The sequence below is a fragment of the Prionailurus bengalensis genome, chromosome E2 (genome assembly GCF_016509475.1).
Source record: "Prionailurus bengalensis isolate Pbe53 chromosome E2, Fcat_Pben_1.1_paternal_pri, whole genome shotgun sequence".
In the NCBI taxonomy this organism is placed as follows: domain Eukaryota; kingdom Metazoa; phylum Chordata; class Mammalia; order Carnivora; family Felidae; genus Prionailurus; species Prionailurus bengalensis.
In genome coordinates, this window is record NC_057352.1 from 2,653,643 (window position 1) to 2,675,480 (window position 21,838).

The following is a 21,838-nucleotide window of genomic DNA, read 5'->3' on the forward strand; positions in this document are numbered from 1 at the left end:
CAGACCTGCCTCAGCTGTGGGGACGGTCCTGCCTCACAGGTCTTGGAAGGTGGAGCCAGCCTCTGGCTACAGTTGCCCGACAGTCTAGCTGGCCACTTTCCCAGACCCGCTTGCAGCTAGGGCATGGAGTGTGGCCTGGGTCTTGGTGGTCAGATGCACCAGCACCTTCCTAGGGAAGGCACCAGGGTTTGGACCCCAGGACTCTGCACTGAGATGAGGACAAGGGGTGGGGGAGACAGCACCCTGATGAGGCTGCCCAGGGACTGCATTCAACAGTGAGCCGCACCCAGGCCCCTCCTCAACCACCTCTGCGAGGTCCCAGACCCATGGCCCCCGAGCTCATACCCCATCCTCAGCAACAGACTGGATTCCTCTCTTCGCAAACTGGGTTACCCCAGACCTACTGAAAACGGTATTCAGGGGTCCCCATGAATGGGTGGCCTCCCACAATTAACACTCTAGCAATGCCCATTTAAATCTGCTGCTTACAGACGTGAACACGGGAGCCCAGAGCGCGTGAGATCTAAGATCATGCGGCCAGGAAGCCACAGACTGACTGCAGAACCCCAGCCTCCAAGGCTCCTCCAAGGCCAGCCTCCGTAAGAGAGCAGTGCGGCGAGCCACACCCAGGCCCTTCGTGGGCCGGATGGAACCCACCTCCCCCTGGTCTCCAGGCGCAAGGACGAGGAAATGGTGCCCACGGCCTCCTGGCGATGGTGGGGGTCCAGGTCGGGCCTGGCCACAACAGAACCTGGGACTGCGGGGTGCACAACTCAATGACTTTATTACTCTCCATATGCTGAATTGTCTCCGCGGCGCCTCCCAGGAGCAGCCATCTGTCCATCAAACGCCTCCGGCCGCAGAGAGAAGCAAGGCCAAGGAGCCAACTAGCAGAGCCCGACCGTCCTGTGGGAACCACTGGCCCCTTCCCGTCCTCTCCCCCCCCTCCCCCAGACGGGGAAGGGTCTCCCTCCTTCGGCCCTCCTCCGGATCCAGGCTCCACTTCTGGGCTCCTGGGCCTCGGGCGTCCTTCCCGCCAGGGCGGGAGGCAGGTGCGGAGGGAAGGGGAGGCGGGGCCTGTGGGCGCACCGAGTAGGGTGCGAGGGCCTGGGAGGGCTTTGAAGCCGTAACACGAAAGTGGGGAGGGGACAGAAAGAGCAAAAGGACAACGTGACAGCCCGGGCCGGCAGAGGAGCCGGAGCAGGCACCGGAGGGGGGCTGCGGGCCCGGGCAGCACCGAGGGCAGAGGGAGGCGGGCGCTACCCCAGGGGCCAGGCCGGGAACGCGCCCCCGCCCCCGCCCCCCGGGCCCGCCGCCGCCCCCCCCGCGCCGCCCGCCGCCCGGCCGTGGATTCGCTGGTGGCGCAGCACGTGCTCGCGGCGCCCGAAGCCCTTGCCGCACTGCCAGCAGGCGAACGGCCGCGCCCCCGAGTGCGTCTTGCGGTGGCGCACCAGGTGCTCGCGCCAGTAGAACGTCTTGCCGCACTCGCAGCAGGCGTGCGGCTTCTCGCGCGCGGGCAGCGGGCGCAGGGCCGGCCCCGGGCCGCCGGGGTGCGTGCCGCGGTGGCGCCGCAGGTGCTCCTTGCGCCGGAAGGCCTTGCCGCACTCGGGGCAGGCGTGCGGCTTCTCGCCCGAGTGGCTCTGCCGGTGGCGCAGCAGGTGCGCAGGCTTCAGGGCGGCCTTGCCGCACTCGGGGCAGGAGGCGGTGCCCGGGGCCGCCGGCAAGGCGGGCGGGCCGGGCGCAGGTGGGGCCGCCGGGGCCGGCGGAGGGCTGCCGGGCTCCTGCTTGTAGGGGCGCGCGGCCTGGGGGTCCCCCGTCGCCAGCACCTCAGCCCCGGGGACCGCATCTCCTGCCGGGCAGAGGCACAGGGTGAGGGCAGGTGGCTCAGCAGACGGCGGGGGCGGGGAGGGCAGGGGCAGGCCGGGGATGAAGGGCCCCCCGCTGGAGCGGGTGGGGAATGCTTAATGCCTGGAAACCACAGGGCGGGAGAAGGGCTGACTTGACTGCAGGCTGCTTATTCACCCCTAGGAGCCCTGTACCCAGCACGGTGCTTGGTACACACCGCAAAGTCATCGCCAAATAAATGCACGGATGCACGGATATGAGGGAGGATGGGTGAATGGATGTGAAATTCGTGGTGTACAGAGGAGGGGCTTGATGGGTGAAGGCAGGTCAGCAGGTGGGTGGGCGGAGGAGGAGATGGGCAGATGAATGAATCCGAAGTCCAGGGTGTAGATGGATGGGTGGGGGGATGGATGGGAGGGGAAGTAGGGAGACAGATGAATGAATGAGTAGGGAGGCAGACTGATGGGTGAACAGTGGGCGAGGAGGGAGTAGACGGCTAGGTTAGTGGGGGGTGGGGGGGGGATGGGGGGGTTGGTTGAGCGAGTTAGTGGGTGAGTGGGCAGGCTGACTGCTTGCCCGGGGAAGGGGGTGGGCAGCAGGCAGCGTCCAAGTGGGTATCTGGGTGGACAGACAGATGGGTAGGTAAGCAGGTTAAGTCAGGTGGACGAATGAACCTCATTTCCTTTCTCCCGGCTTTCAAACTGCTCTGTGGCGTTCCAGGTAGATACGCAACCCGTTTCTATCCGACTTGCCTCACAAGCTTCCAGCTCATGACTCAACTTACAAAAAACAGTTCCAGCACAACTGAAGAGTCTGGTCCTCCTGTCCCACCCTTCCATGCCAACCACCAGGTCCCAAGCCGTGCTGTCCCGGCCTCCCCCCAGCCTGTGGAGTGGGTGCAGAGACACCTACTATCGGGCAGAAGCCCCAATCCCTATCTGGCTCTGGCCCTGACTTGTTGTGTGGCTTCAGGCAAGCTGCTTGAGTTCTCCTGGCCTCGGGTTGCTGCTGTTAGATCTAGGCTTCCGGAGAGCCGAGTGTACCAGCTGGGCAGCCAAAGGTGACGTGGGCTTGGTGCACGGCAGTGTATTTAAAAATACAAAAAATGTTTAAAAATCAGGCAACATCCTAGAAATCTACACTTCTGTCTTCTCTTGAGGAAAAACCGTAGACGTACTGTGCCCACGTTCCCATGTGGCAACGCAGGCTGCAGGAGACTGGCAGGACAGTGCCTATCACTCGCCAACAGCTGGTGCATGTCACCGGGCACCTGCTATCCTGACCCCCCCACTCACTGTGCCCTCCATGGGGGCGTGTCTGACCCATCTCCAGCCCTGGTGCCCAGCTCAGGGCCTGGCACACGGCAGGGACACCACGAATGTTCACTGAACGAATGAATGGCAGGCAGGAGGAGAACACCTTCAGGGTAAGAGGGGAGCACAGTGTCAAAGGGGGGTAAGCTACTCACCTAAAGGCATCATCACACCATCTTCCTTTCCGACAGCCACCCCAGAGCCTTCCGTCACATCCTGAGGTGCCCTCATTGCTGGTCCCTGAAACGAGAGATACGACACTCAGAACTGAGAGACCACAGCGATAGCCTCTACTTTTCTCCCCTGCGACCCCTGCTCCATTCAGACAGTCATCAGGTCCTATCACAAGCTCCGGGGGAAGCCGGCCACCAGGCCTCCTGCTGGCCACCATGTGAGGGACCCATCTGGGGAGTGGACCCTCCAGCCTCAGCCACAACCTGAGACACTTGTGCCAGATGTGCCCCAAATTCCTGACCCGTGGAAACTGTGGACAACAAATGTTTGTTGTCACAAGCTGCCCAGTTTGGGGTGACTTGTATGTAGCAACAGACAACTGATGCACCTTCTCTAAATCCTGCCTTAGCTTTTTACTGCCCTTTGGGTAAAGTGCAAACTTCTTGACAAAATACACAACAGAAACACATAAGCTACCTTTAACTCAAGAAAAAAATAAAGTTTTTTCTTCCATCAGGAATGGATTTTTTTCTCAGCACAAGTGGTGGACCGCTTCTGAGCACGATGGTGCCAGCCAGGAACACCAAGGTTACTGAAAATGTTTCAGACTAATTTAGGTTCCTTTACGCTATTGTCAATGTTTCTCAAGCCCTTGCCCCCCAAGGAACAGATCAGAATCCTGGTGCTGATGCAGTTGACTACTGAGTTCCACACATCCAACCCTACCTCTCACATTGTACTTCTTTCAAGTGTAATGTTTAGGATGGAAGTCAGCAATGCCTAAAATCTTTTTTTTTTAAGTTTATTTTCAGAGAGAAACACAGAGAGTGAGAGAGCAAGAGGGGGAGGGGGAGAAAGAGAGAGGGAGAGAAAGAACTCCAAGCAGGCACCAGTGTCAACATGGAGCCTGACGTGGGGCTCAAACACACCAACCGTGAGATCACGACCTGAGCCAAAACCAAGAGCCGGCTGCTTCACTGACTGAGACACCCAGGTGCCCTAGTAATGCCTAAAATTCTCTCACCTAGCAAGGAGAGTCTTCAGGAAGCTTCCGAAGCCTTTCTCAAACGTGCGGAATCTGTGACGCCTACGTTGCCTGGTGGTGGCAGGATGAGTACTTTGCGTGGTCGCTTTTCTGCTCCGGCAGACTGAACTGGTTCCCGGCCACTGGTGCAGCTCAGGGTGTCATGGTGCTGCACGTGCCACACCGCTGCTTGCTGCTACTGTGGCGCACGAGGCCCACGCGCCCGGCCCCGCCTCTCGCCAGGGTCCTGCCTGGAGCCCCACAGTAGAACGCTTACGGCGCCCCGAGTGTGCCAGGCTCTCTCAAACCTCTACTCTTCGTTCTGTTCTCTGCCTGGAACCCACTCTTCGTCCCCTTTCCCCTGTCTACCTTCTACATGTCCTTCAGGACCTGGCGGAGCCCACATCCCTGCCATTACACGCAGGCTTAGGACCCTGTGTGACTTGGGAACAGGCCCTACCCTGGTCCCCAGTACACTGCACTTCACAACAGCTTTACTCAGAACAGACGTACAATAAATGCACACATTTAAAGCATACGATCAGGGGCGCCTGGGTGGCGCAGTCGGTTAAGCGTCCGACTTCAACCAGGTCACGATCTCGCGGTCCGTGAGTTCGAGCCCCGTGTCGGGCTCTGGGCTGATGGCTCAGAGCCTGGAGCCTGTTTCCGATTCTGTGTCTCCCTCTCTCTCTGCCCCTCCCCCGTTCATGCTCTGTCTCTCTCTGTCCCAAAAATAAATAAACGTTGAATAAAGCATACGATCAATTAAATTTCAACACGTATACATGCGTGAAGCCACCATCACAATCGGAATGGCGGACACATCTAGCAGCCCCTGAAAATCTCCTTGTGCACGTCTGTGATCCCTCCGCCTCCTCCCCATTACGCCTCCGCACCTGCTGGTGCGTTTCTCACCGCTACCGGGCGGTTTTCACGTTCTAGAACTTGACACAGAACCACACGATAATTAGGTACTTTTCTGGGGTGGGGGGGGGGTGGACGGTTCCTGAAATATAATTATTTTGAGATTGGGGATACTGGCCCACAGTTTTCTTATCTTGTAAGCTCTTTGGTTTTGCATGTCAAAGTAATGCTTGCCCCGTAGAAGGAGCTGGGAAAGTGTTAGGAACGTTCTGGATGCCGCATTAATGGAATCTTGCAACACATGGTCTCTTTCGACCGACTTCTTCCCTTTCCCACATTGTGTGTGTGACGGTCGCCCCAGCTGCGTGGCTGCTTCCACTGCACGTGGCTGAGTATCGCTCCATTGTGAAGCTGGACCACGTGTGTTTATCTGTTCGGTGGGTCCCCACAGGGGTCGTTTCCACTTTCTGGCTGTCACAGATGCCGCTGTCCTGCCATCGTTGACCTCACAGAAGGGACGAGTTCCATGTGGACGACTCCCAGGAGGGGCACTGGTGGCTCACAGGGCAGCCCCGTGTCTAACCATCATGGGAACCGCAGACACCGCACAGTCCCACCACCACGGGAGAGGGCCCGGGCCCCTCGGCAGACGCCAAGTGAGTGAACAACGGACGTATCAAAGGGCAAAACCGTCTGCCTTCGCTCTGATGAAGGAGGGTTTCCTAAAAGGGGATGTCCTGACATAAGGGGGAACCGAAGCGTGGGGTCAGGGTTTGGCCCGTGACCGACTAGGTCCCTAGGTGCCTCCAGCCACACACCCACTCGTGGGACCCCGAGCAAGTTCCTGCCCCTCCAGGGTCGGTGCACAGGGGCTGAGGTGCACTCGGTCTCTCCGAGTCCAAGGGTACAATCTGGGGTACCACCTGCTCCCTGGCCCCCAGCGGGGCTCCTGCAACCCGCAGGTGCCCGCCCTCACTGGCCTCCACTGCGGCCAGGTCAGCACGCCGTGAGCAGAGCCCAGGACGCTGCACTGCCAGCAGGCTCTCCTGGCAGTTCTGGGGCCCGCACAGGCTGAACGCCCTTGCTTCCTCTGGAGGACCCTACGGATGTCCTGCGGCTCTGGTTTGAGCTCCCGGACAGCGGACGCTAGACCGTGCGGAGACCAAGCACCGTCCACAAGAAGATACCCAGGCAGACTGGCGGTGGGGATAAGGCTGACGCCCTGGGCCAGGCGTCGGGGACTCAGTATCCGCTGTACAGCAGGGGTCAGAGCAGAATCTAGAGCGAGGGCCTGCGGGTTCTTTTCCTCCCGCTGCCCCCTAACTGGCCATGTGGCCTCAGGCAGGTTGGCCTTTGTGGGACTCTGTGGGACTCACACCTTCATCTGTGACAGAGGATACTGAGGCCCCAGGGCCGCAGGCAGAGACAGGGAGGCCGTGCTGACAATGGGATTTATGGGGACTTGTAGCCTCCAGAGAGGTGGAGATGAGGGGGAGCCATGAGGTGGTCAGCTGTGTCTATACGGCTGACCCCCAATAAAAACCGTGGATGGCAGTCTGGGGAGCCTCCCTGGTTGGCACGAGCAGGCGTCGTCCACACGGCGCCCCTGGGCGAGGAGCTTCACGGGCCCTGCCCGCGGGCCTCTCGCCTTTGCTAACTGGACTCCACGTCCTTCACTGAAACGCATCTGAAGTCCTGAGTCCTTCTCAGGAATTACGGAACCCAGGCTGGTCCTGGGGATCCCCAGACTTGCAGGTGGTGTCACAGCGAGGGCATCCTTGGGGGAACCCCTGAGGGCTGTGCACTGAGCCACCTGGCAGTCAGGACCCCGGGGTGCACGTCCACACTTCCCATCCTGGTGCTCGTCCGTGTACTTACTTGAGCTCTACCGGGCAAGGGGCGGGGGGCGAGGGCCACGGGCCCTGCAGGCCACAGCAAGAAGGCGGGACGTCCGTCTCGCACGGGTCTGGGGTCTGGCCCAAGTCCTGCTAAGCGCTCAGATGCGTCACCTCGGTGAGCCCCGCCAGCCACCCTGAGCCACGGCCACGACGCCCCCTCACCTTCCTGCCAGCCCCACAGGTCCATCCGCCGACCTTGGCTTTCACGGCTGACAGTGGACCTGTGCTCTCTTCTCTGAAGCCTCAGGACTCCCCTGAGTGCTGACCTCTGAGGCACAGACTGGCGGGTGTTTCCTGTTGTGCTGATCACAGCTGGGCCTCCCCGCTCCTGCCTGCCCACCAGCTTTCCTCCGGGCTTCCCGGGCTGGCGGACGCCCAGCCCCTTGGCTACGGTGTGCCTGGACCGGACTCGGGTGACTGACAGCAGGCAAGTAGGTTCAGCCCCATCCACCTCCCCATCACCTGCAGAACAGACCAGGCTCTCCCTCAACAGAGGTGACAGGAGACCTCACACCGCTGCCCACGTCAAATCTTCTCTCCCAGGACAGACGAGGGAGGCCGGGGAGGCTACTCATCCACTTGCTGGCAAGCACTTTTTGGAGCACCTACTATGCACCAGGCACTACTGAAAGCAGGGAAGCACTGGTGAACGAGACAAAGGCCCCTGCGCCCTAGAGTCTACGTTCTGGCCATTAGACAAACCATAAAGAAGTAACGAGTTCCACAAGGCTGGCTTAGCCAGGTAGGGATTTCTTTCAGCCCCCTGGAATCGGGGGGGGGGGGGGGGGGGAGTCCTTAGAAGCGTGGAGTCTCGTACGCGGTTGCGGGGACGCCAAGTGAGAAGCCACTCAGGAAGCATTTTGGCAACTTGTTCTAAAATTACACACACTTGGGGCACATGCACCCCGATGTTTACAGAGCAGTATCAACAAAAGCCAAATTATAGAAGGAGCCCAAATGTCCATCGGCGGATGAATGGATAAAGAGGATGTGGTGTATGTACGCAATGGGATACTACTCGGAGATGGAAAAGAATGAAATCTTGCCATTTGCAACTATGTGGAAGGAACTAGAGAGTATTATGCTAAGTGAAATAAGTCACAGAAAGACATATGGTATCACTCACATGTGTAATTTAAGAAAGAAAAAAACAGAACATATGGGAAGGGAAGGAAAATAAAATAAAAACAGAAACAGACCATAAAAGACTCTGAAATATAGAGAACAAGCTAGGGGTTGCTAGAGGGGAGGTGGGTGGGGGATGGGCTAAATGAGTAACGGGCACACAGGGCCCCAGGGTGACGGGGCCGTGAGGGCAGCACTTGGGGCCCTGGGGTGACTGAACGGCTCTGTGTCCTGACTGTGGCTGTGGTTACGATTAGCCACCGCGTGTTAACAGCAGAAAGAACCATATGCCCCCTGGAAATGTTAGAAACACACAGCCAAGGGGCGCCTGGGTGGCTCAGTCGGTTAGGCCTCCGACTTCAGCTCAGGTCATGATCTCGCGGTCCGTGGGTTCGAGCCCTGCGTCGGGCTCTGTGCTGACAGCTCAGAACCTGGAGCCTGTTTCGGATTCTGTGTCTCCCTCTCTCTCTGACCCTCCCCCATTCATGCTCTGTCTCTGTCTCAAGAATAAATAAACGTTAAAAAAAAAAAAAAAAAAAAAGAAACACACAGCCAAAGCCACAGCTCCTCACACTGTCACAACGGATTCAGCACCTGAGCGTGAGACCCTCCAAGAGTGTTTCTTGAAGCTTCCACGTGCTCTAATGAGAGGCCAGGTCTGGAGACACAGCCGGACCCCCGAGCACACACAACTCGTCCTGGCAGGCTCCGCCGAGGATGGGCACCCACAGACCAGAGCAGTCCTAGTCCTGGGGGCGTTTCCCAGATGCCAGCTCTCCCTGCACCTCCCACAGCATCACCGCAATGGCCTAACACCTTAGCGATAACCACTGTCCACAACTTTCAACTAAATGGTCGTGAGTCACACCGGAAGCGGGGCAAGGGCATCACAGGGACACTGTGGACAATTCAGCGCGATCACGTAAAATGGCGCCACCCCAGAGCCCTGAGCCCTGGACGGCTCTGAGCCCGAGTCCTGCTCTCCTACCAGAACGGGAGAGAACACACAGAAGGGGCGGTGAAGACACCTGGGCACACGGGGAGGCCTCCTCCAAGCGGAGGGTCATCGGGAACCACGACTCTACAAGAATCGAGGACCCCCCACTTCCTTGTGCACACACCTGCCTCTGGCCAGGCACAGCAGTGCCCCTGACGACGTCCACACCCTGATCCTAATCCCAGAGCTCGTGACTCTGTGACTTCCCGTGTCAAAAGGGCTGGGACACTGAGGATGTGACTGACTTAAGGATCCTGATGTGTGGGGACAATCCCAGATCATCCCGAAGGGCCCCATGTCATCATGGGAGTGTTCTGTGTGAAAGAGGGATAGCTGAGGGTCAGGAGGGGATGTGACCTTGGAAGCAAAGGTCAAGTGAGGCACTCTGCAGACGGAGGAAGGGGAAGAAGGCCACGAGCCACAGCACGTGGGCGCCCCGGAAGCTGGGAGAGGCAGGAGACGGATGCCTTCCTGGGGCCTCCTTCTGGGGGCGGACCCCCCCCCCCCGGACTCCCCCGGGACCTCCTTCTGGGGCTTCTGGGGATGGATTCCACCCCACTCCCCTGCCTGCTTCTGGGGGCGGATCCCCCCTCCCCCTGGGGCTCCTTTTGGGGACAGATCCCCACCCCTGGGCCTCCTTCTGGGGACAGATGCCCCCCAGCCTCCTTATGGGGACAGATCCCCACCCCCCTGCCCTGGAGCCTCCTTCTGGGGACAGATCCCCCCTCCCCTTCTTTCTGGGAATGGATCCCCCCCACCCGCCGGAGCCTCCTTCTGGGGGCGGATCCCTTCCCCCCACCCACCCAGCCTCCTTCTGGGGACAGATCCCCCCCACCCTGGAGCCTCCTTCTGGGGATGGAATCCCCCCTGGAGCCTCCTTCTTAAAGGAGCACAGCCCACACCCTGGTTTCAGCCAGCGAGACCCGAGTCAGACCGCTGACCTCCAGAACCCTGAGTGGGTAAGTCTGCATCGTCTTTAAGGCACGGGGTCTGCAGGAATTTGTTACGGAGGCAGCAAGAAGAAACACACAAGCAACCCTGGGACACAATGACCCAGAGAAGCCGCCTGAGGGGAGGAAACAGAGGGGTGAGGCTCGTCCCAGGGAAGGGTGGAGAGGGTATCAGAGATGCAGGAAGACACAAAGGACCACAACTGCGTCCCTGGCACCCGACAGTGCCCCACAGACGCTCGCAACGACATCCTGCCATCTTTCCAACTCCTCATTCCCCCTGTCCACCGGCCTCTGACCCGCCAGCCTCTGTGCCGGCCTGGGCTGGGCTCCGGCTGCTCCCTCGTCTTGGCTGCTCTCCTCCTGGTCTCTGCACGGTGGGTCGCTGGCACCACGCGGCCACATGTGGCTGCTGAGCACCCGGAAAGGTGCCAAGTGCCACGTGCCCAGAGGGTCACAACCTGGCTATGCTAAGCTCAACCAAGTCACCTATCAGGATTAAACCGACTGGTTTCTCTTCAGCCCTCCCGAAGAGCTCCTAGAAGGCTCCCTTTGGCCTCCCAACCTGCTCCTAGAAGGCTCAGGATCCCAGAACTGGCCTGAGTCCTACTTCTAACTGGACAGCGCTGCTCTGAACCAGGGACTGGCAGGCTTTTCCTGCAGTGGCCGGAGTAGAGGATCTTGGCTGGGCTGGCCCCCCGGCCTGTGTCCCCACTGCCTCACCTTGCCCTTGTGGTGAAGGCGGCCACCGGCAATGCACAGGACAGGCAAGGCTGTGCATCCAGAGAGGTCCAGGATGGGTGGGGGCAAGGCTGGCCCACTGGCCAGTTGGGCGACCCCTGCATTTACTAAAGAGTGCAGCCTCCCCCAAAGGGATGGCTGACCTTTGCCCTCAACCACCACGGGGAGGTGACCTCCAAGCCCCTGGGGCATCCTACCTGCCTGGGGGCCTGGGGCCACACCATCTGGGTCCAACAATACGAGGTACAACGGTGACTTTCAGACGCTGCACCTGCTCCCTGCAGGGGGGCTGGAGAGCGAGGTGGGTCGTGCCTGTAGCCCCAGTAAGCACTCGGGGCACCACCACGGCTCAGGGAGCCACCCCCCACTCCAGCCGGCCAGACTGCACACACGTGGTCATATAATGTTGCCGGGAGGAGTCAGCCGCCCTCATGCCATGTGAGGGGGAGGTCGGAGGCTCCTTGTGGGTGGGGCTCCTCCAGACCCCACCCCTGCATCTCTCAGCACCTGGACCCACCCTTGCATCCTCCCATTGCCCGGACCCTGCCCTTGTGCCTCCTGCCTCTGCTGAAGCTGCATCCTCGTCCTCCTGCCAACAACGTGAGCAGCATCACCAGCACGGTAAACAAGACGGCTTTCACGGAGTCCTCCTCCTGACTCGCTCCACATAGGTCTCTGGGAGACCCCAAAGCCGCACAAGGGTCCACCGGCAGGGTGGTCTCAGGGACCACCTGCACTGCTCTCCATGCCGGACTCTCTCCGCCCCACGACCGGCCGCCCGGGGCTTGCCTGGTGTGCTTGCTGACGCATGAAGCGTCACTCCTACCCGCTAAGACCAGCCTCCTTCTGTAGGTCTGCAGGGGCGAGGCGGGAGGGAGGCCAGTCTCTGAGCGAGCCGGCGCGCGGAGGTGGCGGCCGAGGGGCGCGCGTGCGAGCAGCCCTCCCCCCCCTCCGCGGCTCACCCAGAGCTCCTCCAGCAGGGCCACGGCGTCCTCCCCGCTCTGGGGCCGGCGGCTGCACACCCAGGCCTGGATGTCCGCGGGCAGGGCGCTCAGGAACTGCTCCAGCACCAGCAGCTCCAGCATCTGCTCCTTGGTGTGCACCTCGGGCCGCAGCCAGTCCCGGCACAGCGCTCGGAGCAGGCCCAGCGCCTCGCGGGGGCCCGGCGCGTCTCCCAGGTGGAAGTGGCGGAAGCGGTGCCACGGTGAGTCCAGGGCCAGGCCCTCGGCAGCCTGGCCTTCCTGCTTCACGGGCTGGGGACACGGGCCCTCCATGGGGTCGTGAGCCCCGCAGGGACAGCGGGCCTGTGGGGAGGGAAGTGAGCACGGTGAGAGCTGGGCCCGCGATGCTAGAAACCGCCACCTCCTCCCACCGTCGCCGTGAGGGGGGCACCCCCAGGAGCCCAGTGACCTGCAGTGAGGGGCGGCGTCTCTCTGTGCCTCAGTCTCCCCTATCTTGCTCGGCAGAGGGCCTGAGGGGGAAGGTGCCTGGGGTTTGTGGCGCTCAGTGCCCTGCACACAGCAGGTGCCCAAGGAATGGACACCCGGATCCCGGTCCTGGGGAGGTCACCTCCCTGCGGGGTGACCGTGGACAATGCGGTCTCTTCCTCCCAGTTCAAGTGAGCAGAGCAGGGCACCATCGTGAGCACCACTGTCGTCATAACCGCTCGCCCGCATGACGCACAAACCCCACCATCCCCAGCGTCCCCAACGGCAGCTGCTTCGGGACGCCTACTGCAAAGCCACCCCCAAATCGTCACGCCGGAGCTCTAACCCCAGCACAACATCCGGATGTGGGATGTGGGGAGGTGACGAGGAGGCCACCAATGCCGGCTGCAGCTGGTGGAAGGTGCGAGCTTCGTTAGAGGATGGGTCAGTCGTGGGGGGGGTCTAATGTGTGCGGTGACTGTGCCTCCTGCTAGAAGCCGTGAGAGCCGCGATCCCCAGAGTTCTCGTCACAAGAAACAAGTCAGCCAACGAGAGGTGACGGACGTCAGCAGAACCGACTGTGGCGACTGCATCGCAACGTCTACACACGTCATCGCATCACCACCTTGCGCGTCAATCACACCTCAATACAACTGGGGAAAGACAGGAAGTCACGAGGATGAGGTCCACATCCAACAGGATCGGTGGCCTTGGCGGAAGAGAAATCCCCACCACCTGCCCTGTGAGAACAAAACCAGCCTGCCGTCCACAGTCAGGAAGCGGGTCCTCCCCAGACACCCAATCTGCCAGCACCTGACCTTGGACTCTGGCCCCAGAACCAAGACAGACAGATGTCTGCTGTTAAAGCCCCCAGCCAGTGATGGAGCGGAGGAATACATGGATGGGCCCCCAAGCACGTCCACGAACTGGGAAACGTGGCAGACTGCAGGAGTTCACCCATGTCCATCGTCCCCTTCTCCTCTGTGTGATCCCCCACCCCCGAGGAAGCCAGGTGCCCCTACTTCCACTTTCCCCTTCCTGAGGGAGGGAACCCAGACGTGACCCCGGGGAAACAGCTGGAAATGTCTGGAGATTTTTCACTGTTGGATGGGGGAGGGGAACAGTGCCTCTGGCGTCCAGCAGGCAGAGGCCAGGGATGCTGCTAGCTGTCCTACAGCATACACGAGAGCCCCATGGCACAGAATGGTCCAGTGCCAAGGCCGAGAGACCCCGGCTTGGGAGAGAGGTCCTCGCTGGGTCCGGGGACCCCTGGGTCTTGGCAGGTCAGAAGGATTTCATCACAAGAGATACTGCCTGTTTTACTCCCGTTCTCTGGGTGTGCCGTGAGGTCTTCAGAGGCTGCATGGACACGGGCTGTGAGCGGCTGAGCTGAGGTAGTCCCCTGGATAGCCTGAGTGCAAAGCCCTGGCGCTTAACCACCACACCACCGACCACAGGCATCATCTCATTGCTGGGTCGGCTGTCACAGCTCCCGCAGCATCTCCCTGCTCCTGAGAGTGTCGCTCCAGTTGCAAATCACCACAACACTCAGGAAGGGGTTTTTTCCTTAATAGAAATCACGTTGTGACACTTCCCCGCTCCAAACCTTCTGACTGCTTCCTCGCCTACTTTTCTGATTTCTTCCTTCTATCCCTGGCTCTCTATACTCAGCCACACTGCCTCCCCGATTATCTTCTTGGACCTAAGGCAAGTCCTATCCCAGGGCCTTTGTACCTGCTATCTTCTCCTTCCTAACCCTTGCTCAGCCGGCTCCTTCTCATATTTGAGGTCTCCATGTGATTCCCCACCCCCCCCCCCATTGGAGAGTCTCCTCAAATCATCCGATTTGCACAGCATCCACACCCCATTCCCTGCAGTTACCTTTCCCTTTAGTAATTCCCTTTTAGCGTTTAACAAGATGGGCTGTCGTGATTGTATGCTGTTTTCCCTCACAAGAATTCAAGCTTCATTGAGAGCAAGAGACCCCAGGAGAGCCCAGCATGCTGGCTGGCACTCAAAGGACACGTACAGGATGATCTTTCCTCTGAAAGGAGTATTATGGCCCCCGTTTCACAAGTGGAGAGAGTGAAGTTACTCAGCTAGTAAGGGGCAGAGCTTAGGCTCTGCAGGACCACCTCCTGCCTACCCGTCCCTCCATCTAAGCACTGACTGGGCCTGGGAGAGGCAGGGTAGGGTTTCCAGAACACCTGGGCCAGAGCTGAGTCTCGAAGGATGCACAGAAGCCTTCTGTACTGTGACAAACACCCTCCCCCCCCCAGCCCCGAAGGGAGTGGAATCTGACCTGAGGGAGCCAGGCCCCAGCACCAAGTGGCAGGGCCCTGTAGTCATGGGTCATGGGTAGCCACGTTCCCACAGCTGTCCACACTGAGTTTCTCACAGCAGGGCCAGCGGGACCCTTCTCTGGGTCCCGGGGTCACCACCCTGAGAAAGCACATACTAAGTGCTAAGCAAGTTCATGCCACCCTGTAAACCAATCCTTATCACCCACTGAGGGTCCAGGGCCTCCTGCTACTGCTACAAAAGCATCTGTGACACTGTTGTCTGTGTCCAAGGAGTATCATCCTGCCCGACCAGGCACCCTGGAGGCTTTGGGAGACAGCCACTGAGTGCTGCCCCCACCCCACACTGCCCCCACCCCACCGTCCCAACAGCCCTGTGAGCTGGGTACCATGGTGAGCAGGAGAAATGAACACTTAGAGGCAGGATTCAAACCTGGAAGTGTTCTGACTCCAGAGTCCCAGCACCTCTGCACAGCACGTTTGGCTAGCTGAATGCTGAAAAGATGGGCTCTGGACCTTGGCTGCGTGCCCCACCGTGTGACCTTGGACTCGTGGGCTTCACTTCTGCACCTGGGACACAGGACTCGTGTAACAGCTTCTTCCCCACAGGGGTTGCTGGGAACCTGAACTAGAAGCGGCCCAGCTCCTAGTACACTTGAGGGTTTCCAGACCTCAGCACCAGTCATATCCGGGGCCAGATAATTCCACGTTGTGGCAGCTGCCCCATGCAACGTAACGTGTTTATCGACATCCCTGGCCTCTTCCCCCAGATGCCAGTGGCTATCTCCCCAACTGCGACAACCAGAAATGTTTCCAGATATTGCCACATGTCCCTGGGAGGCAAACTCGACCCCAGTGGAGAGCCACGGGTCCACTGGACAAATATTTACTCAGAGCACAAGGGCCCTGCAGCAAATCCCAGTTCGGCCACCTACCAGCCATCTGTCCTTGGACGAGATACAACAGCACCTTTTACACGGACTCTCCACAGCCTGGGCTGTACAATGGGGAGAAAAATCAAACCAATCCCAGACCGCAGGAGGAATTCAAGATACAAGGACAACAAAGACGCTGAGAATAGCACTAGGCGCTATGCAAGTCCTCAACTGGAGTCAGAGCTGAAATTCCTGCTACTTTGTGGAGTGCTAGGGGGCACCGCTATTAACCAAACACGCATTAAAATCCAACTCTAAACGGGAACAGGAGACGCAAGAGGGCGACTGGAGGGGGGCGAGAAGGGGCAGTTTCAGGTGGCAACAGCAGCAAACGCAGCCTCGAGGCATCTTGCACCCACTAACCAACTTCCTCCCCTGAGCACAGCCACAGAGGTGGGCGCTCCAGTCCACAGGGAGCGCAGCGAGGGGACCCACCTTGTCCCGGGGACTCCCAGAACTCCTGGGCGCGCGCGCGCGCGCGCTCGAGGTCGAGGCAAAATGAACCACCTGCACCCCTCCAGAGGGGCGGGCCCCCGAGCCCCCGGCCCCACCCCTGGGGGGACCCTCCCCCTTCCCGGCCCCTCCCCCCTCCCTCGGCGGCTCACTTGCCTCTGCGTTCCCCACCTCCAGGGGCCACAGCCCCCTCCCACTTCCCGGCCCTCCCCCAGCCCCTCCCCCCCCCGTGCCCTCTCCCATCCCCCTCGCCCACCTCCCGCTTTACTTGGTCCCCGTCTTCTCCCCTCGCCCCCCCCCCGCTCCCCATCCCTCCCTCCTCTGGCCTCCAGCCCCCCTCTCCCCAAAGCGCGTCCAACCACCCCTCCCAGCCCCCCTTCCCCCCTCGCTCACCTCACTCTCCCAGACGAGGCCCCCCAAGCCCCCTCACCTCTTCGCACATGCGCACAAAGCTCACGGGGACTCCATGCCCCGGCAGGCTTTGCGCCAACTCATCCGTCCTCCCTCCCCCAACTCTCCGAGACCGGGTAGTCCGTTCCACGCCACACCACCGCCTTACAGGCCTCACCCAGAACTACACTTCCCAGGAAGCATCGCGGCAAGGGACGCGTCCCGTTGGCCCCTCGCCGTGGCGTCCCTCGCACGCCTGTCTCCGAATGGCTCTAACGGCACCAGAACTACACTTCCCAAGGTGCATTGAGCACCGCCAGCGGCCTCTCAGCGCGCCGGGCTTTGGACTACATTTCCCAGAATGTATATAGGGCCTCCCATTGGCTCGCGCGCGAGCCCGTGCTTGCGGAGACGTGCCGACGGGGGAGGCGGTGGGAGGGAAAGGGAGGAGCGTTGGCTGCGCTGTCCTGAGTGGGGGGAGGTTTTGTGCTGGGAGCTCGGGAGTGAAATCCTCTGGCGATCTGGGCGATAAGAGAGGAGGGGTCCCGCCAGAGTTCTGCGCCTGTCTGGCCTGCGGGTTGTCTCCTTAACAATGGGTCGCGTTTCCTCCCCTATAGTACCCGGCGGCGCTGACCTGGTTGGAGGTAGACGTGCTTGGCCCGGGGGCGCCCTGGGCCCTCTGGTTCGGCTCCTCTGGCGCAAGCCTCAGTGCTTCAGACGTCAGTGTCCTCTCCTGCGTGAGTCGGGAGAGGAGGCTTCCTGCCACACGTCCATGGCGTGCCCCCATCGGATAGGGCAACTGCCTCAGTTTCCCCATCTCGGAACCGGAAGAAAAAGTGGTTCTTGGAGCGGGAGGAAATCTTAAGAGATGGGTCGAAGCTTCGTATCCAGACGGATCCAGGCCTGGGCACGCTCAACACGAGCCTCGGGGGCCCAGGGGCCAGAGCCAGACGCCATCCCCTACCTCGAACAGTAACTTTCCCCCCGGGTTTCACAAGTGGTCAGTGGCTGGATCAGAACTTGTTGCCCAAGACCGGTGAAAACCATCGCCCTCTTTGTGGCCCACCCTCCCCCGGCCCAGCCCTCTGCCCTCTCTTCACTCTTGCTTCTTGTGTTCCAGCCACACGGGCCTGCTTCTGCCGCTAGGAACTCGCTGATCCCACTCTCATCTGATTGCGCAGTTGACATCCCCCATTCGGCAGGGTGGGGGAGGGGCGGCAGAAGTTTTTGCACCCCCGCCTGGCAAGGACACACATCTTCCCTCCGTCTTACAGACTCACCGTCTTACAGAATGAATCCTTTGTCCACCCAAATGTCCAGGCCAGACATGGAAGGGTCGCCTTTGGCCCTGCCTTCAAGGTGGTCACAGTTGTCCATTTCTCTCCTTCCACAGCTGTCACCTGGCCTCCTCCCACCGTTGCACCCCACCCAGTCCCTTCACACGGCAGCCAGAGCGATCATTTTTGTTGTTAAGAAAACACATAAAATTTGCCATTTTAACCACGTTCAAGTGCACATTTCGGTGGCATTGAGTACATTCACATTGTTGTGCAACTATCATTACCATCCATCTCCAGGACTCTCTTCCTCTTGCAAAACTGAAAGTGTGTCCAGTAAACAACTCCCCATTCTCCCTATCCACCCCCCCCACACACACACACCAGCCCCTGGTGCCCCATAGGAGTGGAATCATACAGTATTGGTGTCCTTGTGACTGACTTATTTCATGTAACATAACGTCCTCAGGGTTCATCCATGGTGTGGCATCTGCCAGAATTTCCTTCCTTTTTAAGACTGGTTAATACTTCATTATATCACATTTTGTTTTCCCACTTATCACAGGGCTCTTGAATCTTAAACAGGAACAGGTCAGGACTGTTGGGCTTTTAAACAGGACTTTTGCTTAAAAGTCTCCATTGCAAACTCTTGATTCTGGCCTGCCAAGTCCCATATAATCAGACCCCTTCAGATCCAGAATTACTCTAATTTATATGGTGCCTTGGTGCAAATCAGAAAAGAGTGCCCTTGAAGGACAGTGGGCCTGAGCCAGGGCATGGGTCCCACAATTATGTCAAGAGGAGGATTCGGCCACCTCTTCCCACCTGGCCAGGTACTTGTAGGTAGGATACAAGGTTCAGCCCGGCCCTCAGCCCGACACCACTTTCCTTCGTTCACGACCACTGTCGCTGCCACATTGGCCTAACGCTCCTCTAACAGAAGGGTTCTCAAAGTCGGGTCTCAGACCAGCTACAGAGCATCACCTGGGGGCTTGTTAGAAATGCAAATTCTTGGGGCACCTGGGTGGCTCAGTCCATTAAGCATCAGACTTCGGCTGAGGTCATGATCTCACAGTTTGTGGGTTTGGGCCCTGTGTTGGGCTCTGTGCTGACAGTGTCTGGTGCTGAGCCACCCAAGCGCCCCAACCCCTTCATTTAAATACGTGGCTGTGCATTTTCATTCTGCCCTGGGCTTCACAAATTAAGCAGCCATTCACGTAACACCACCTCAGTGACCTGTGCAATGTCCACACAGTGCTGTTTCTCTAGCACTGGAGGGCACCATAAATACTGGTGAGCATTGGAAGGGACGACTCCCTGGATGTCCTTCTTCCGCCTCTTCACCTGGTAACATCATACATCCCTCAGTGAGTTATCTGTTCAGATGCTGCCTCCTCCAGGAAGCCTTCCCAGACTACCCCACCCCCAATAAATCTGGACGAAGCACCTCATCTGAACTTCTACAGGGCCCCTCTGCTCTCCATCTCAGCCTTGGACTTTTGTTTTTTTTTTTTTTTTTTTTTGTAACCGCCCTGCCTCTCCTCCTCCAGCGAGCAAATCAATTTGGGGCCTGCCTGTGAACCAGTAAATAAGGATTGAGGGAAAGTGTTTCTTCCCTTACTTCCCACACCTGAGGGCAAAAATTCCTTTGGCAGGAAATTTGGCCCATAATCCTCCCAAAGCTTCTAGGCTCCTTTGTAGCACCGCTATAATTATTACTCAAAATAATAATTAACGTTTTCTCTTTTGCATGGGGCTTTAAAGCAGGGAGATCCTCCGGGGTGGGGAGGGGATTTGGTTCATCTCAGGGTGCCCAGCCCCGGCACCCGGAGGCTCAGGTGTTTATTGGATAAATGGGTGAAGGATGATTGGTCTGTGCCGCACAACAAGGGCTCCTGGGGGCTGGATCGCGAGTGTGAGTCATGGTCGCCGGGCCTCAGGAAACACCCGGGAATGAATAGTTAAATTATGAATGAATTGCTTAATGATGGGCACACACTGCCTATTATATTATTCCGCCCTACGCGCTCTCGGTGAGGCTGCACAGCAGATCAAAGCATCAGCCCATTTTACAGTTGGGATGAGTGAGGCTTCCCCAAGAGACACAGCAAGAGAGCCAAATCCCACAACCAGCAGTGGGTGTGGGGAGCCTGCTCTTCTGTTCCAGGTCCTTCGTGCGACCCAGATGTTCCACTGGCCAGGAGAGCCTAGAAACACAGACGGTGAGCGGGGCCGACAGCACGAGGGAGTCAGGCAGACCTTACCCTGCAAACACAGAGGATTCCCTGGCAAGTTCTCCCCGACTCTACGTCCACACATCTGCCCAGCTTCTTGGAGGTGGAATCTTCTGAAAGCGTTTGGTTCCAAGGAGGGATCAGGCAAGTGGGGACCAGGTCTGTTGGATGGCATCAAGAAGTAGGGGCAACGCACTGAGTGGGTTCCCCCGTGTTTGTCCTGGAGGCTGTAAGGTTAGTGCAGGGAAGGGTTGGTTCCCGGTGATGTTGGTCATTCGCGATTTCTGCTTAAGCTGCCATAATAAAGCACCGCAGACCTGGTGGCTTAAACAGCACAGATTAATTTTCTCGAAGTTCTGGAGGCTGGAAGTCCAAGATCAGGCTGTCAGCAGGACTGGTGTCTCACACGCACTGGCGTGGGGGGTAACAAATTTCAGCAAGTAGGCAAATTCTCGGGTACAGAATCCAGATATAATGAGGATCGACTATTTTTTTAAAATAATTTTTAGTTTCATTTTTCAAGACAGAATTCCAACCAGGTTTTAAAATAGCATTCTTGGGGCACCTGGGTGGCTCAGTCCATTGAGTGTCTGACTTCAGCTCAGGTCGTATCTCACAGTTTATGAGTTCAAGCCCCACGTCAGGCTCTGTGCTGACAGCTCAGAGCCTGGAGCCTGCTTTGAATTCTGTGTCTCCCTCTCTCTCTGCCCCTCCTCCACTCATGCTCTGCCCCTCCCTCTCTCCGCCAACAATAAATAAACATTTCATGCTCAGTCGGCTGGGCATCCAACTTCAGCCCAGGTCATGATCTCACAGTTCATGAGTTCGAGCCCTGCGTTAGGCTCTGTGCTGACAGCTCAGAACCTGGAGCCTGCTTCAGATTCTGTGTCTCCCTCTCTCTCTGTGCCCCCCCCCCCCCGCCCCCGCCGCCCTGCTTGTGCTCTCTCTCTCTCTCTTTCAAACATGAATAAACATTAGGGGCATCTGGGTGGCTCAGTCAGTTAAACGTCTGACTTTGGCTCAGGTCATGATCTCGGGGTTTATGAGTTTAAGTCCCATGCGGGACTCCGTGCTGATGGCTCAGAGCCTGGAGCCTGCTTCGGATTCCGTGTCTCCCTCTCTCTCTCTGCCCCTTCCCTGCTCGTTCTCTCTCTCTCTCTTTCTCTCTCTCTCTCTCTCTCTCTCTCTTTCTCTCTCTCAAAAATAAATAAAGCATTAAAAATTTTAAAAAAATAAGCATTTAAAAAATACAATAAAATAACATTCTTGTAGAAATATGAGATTCAGGTGGCTGTGTGAACTGGCCTTTCCCCAGTGACACTGAGTCTGGGATGCCGAGGCCCTCACGTGCCGTTCAGGGCCTTCCACAGAGGCCTGCAGAAATTAAAAGGCTCCCTCCACCACTCTGGGCAGACTCGGGAAGGAGGGCTGATGATTATGCCCGCCTGGGCAGTCCGAGTCCAGGGCAGCGCCCTTCATCTTTACAGAGATGGGATGCCACCCCTCCTCTAGCTCTAGAAAGATGTGAGATCAGATATGGAATCAGCAACTCCGAACATCCAACGTGCTGGGATAATACCAGGAAAAAATGCCTGAGATAAACACACCATTATGTTAAACGTGAATCCTGCAGCATCGAGGACTGTCTCTCCTACCCTTACACCCACTTAGAATGTATGCTGAACATTTACAGCTCGGAGAACAATTCGCTGCCAGAAGAGGAGGGGCGCCTGGGTGGCGCAGTCGGTTAAGCGTCCGACTTCAGCCAGGTCACGATCTTGCGGTCCGTGAGTTTGAGCCCCGCGTCGGGCTCTGGGCTGATGGCTCGGAGCCTGGAGCCTGTTTCCGATTCTGTGTCTCCCTCTCTCTCTGCCCCTCCCCCGTTCATGCT

At 58.6% G+C, this 21,838-nt stretch overlaps 1 protein-coding gene across 3 annotated transcripts; it reads right to left on the reverse strand.

Moving 5' to 3' along the window:
• Positions 1-765: 765 nt before the first annotated feature.
• On the reverse strand, positions 766-16,629 carry ZNF444 (zinc finger protein 444). Of its 3 annotated transcripts, none has more exons than XM_043600096.1 (4): positions 16,440-16,629; positions 11,894-12,235; positions 3,314-3,398; positions 766-1,849 (listed from the first exon to the last, which is right to left on the reverse strand). In XM_043600096.1, exons 2-4 carry the CDS (start codon positions 12,203-12,205, stop codon positions 1,260-1,262), a joined length of 987 nt encoding a protein of 328 aa, XP_043456031.1. In that variant the 5' UTR covers positions 12,206-12,235; positions 16,440-16,629; the 3' UTR covers positions 766-1,259. The 3 variants fall into 3 exon arrangements, with proteins under 3 accessions (XP_043456031.1, XP_043456030.1, XP_043456032.1); XM_043600095.1 differs by having other exon boundaries at positions 16,477-16,628; XM_043600097.1 differs by lacking the exon at positions 16,440-16,629 and adding an exon at positions 16,029-16,116.
• Positions 16,630-21,838: the final 5,209 nt, after the last annotated feature.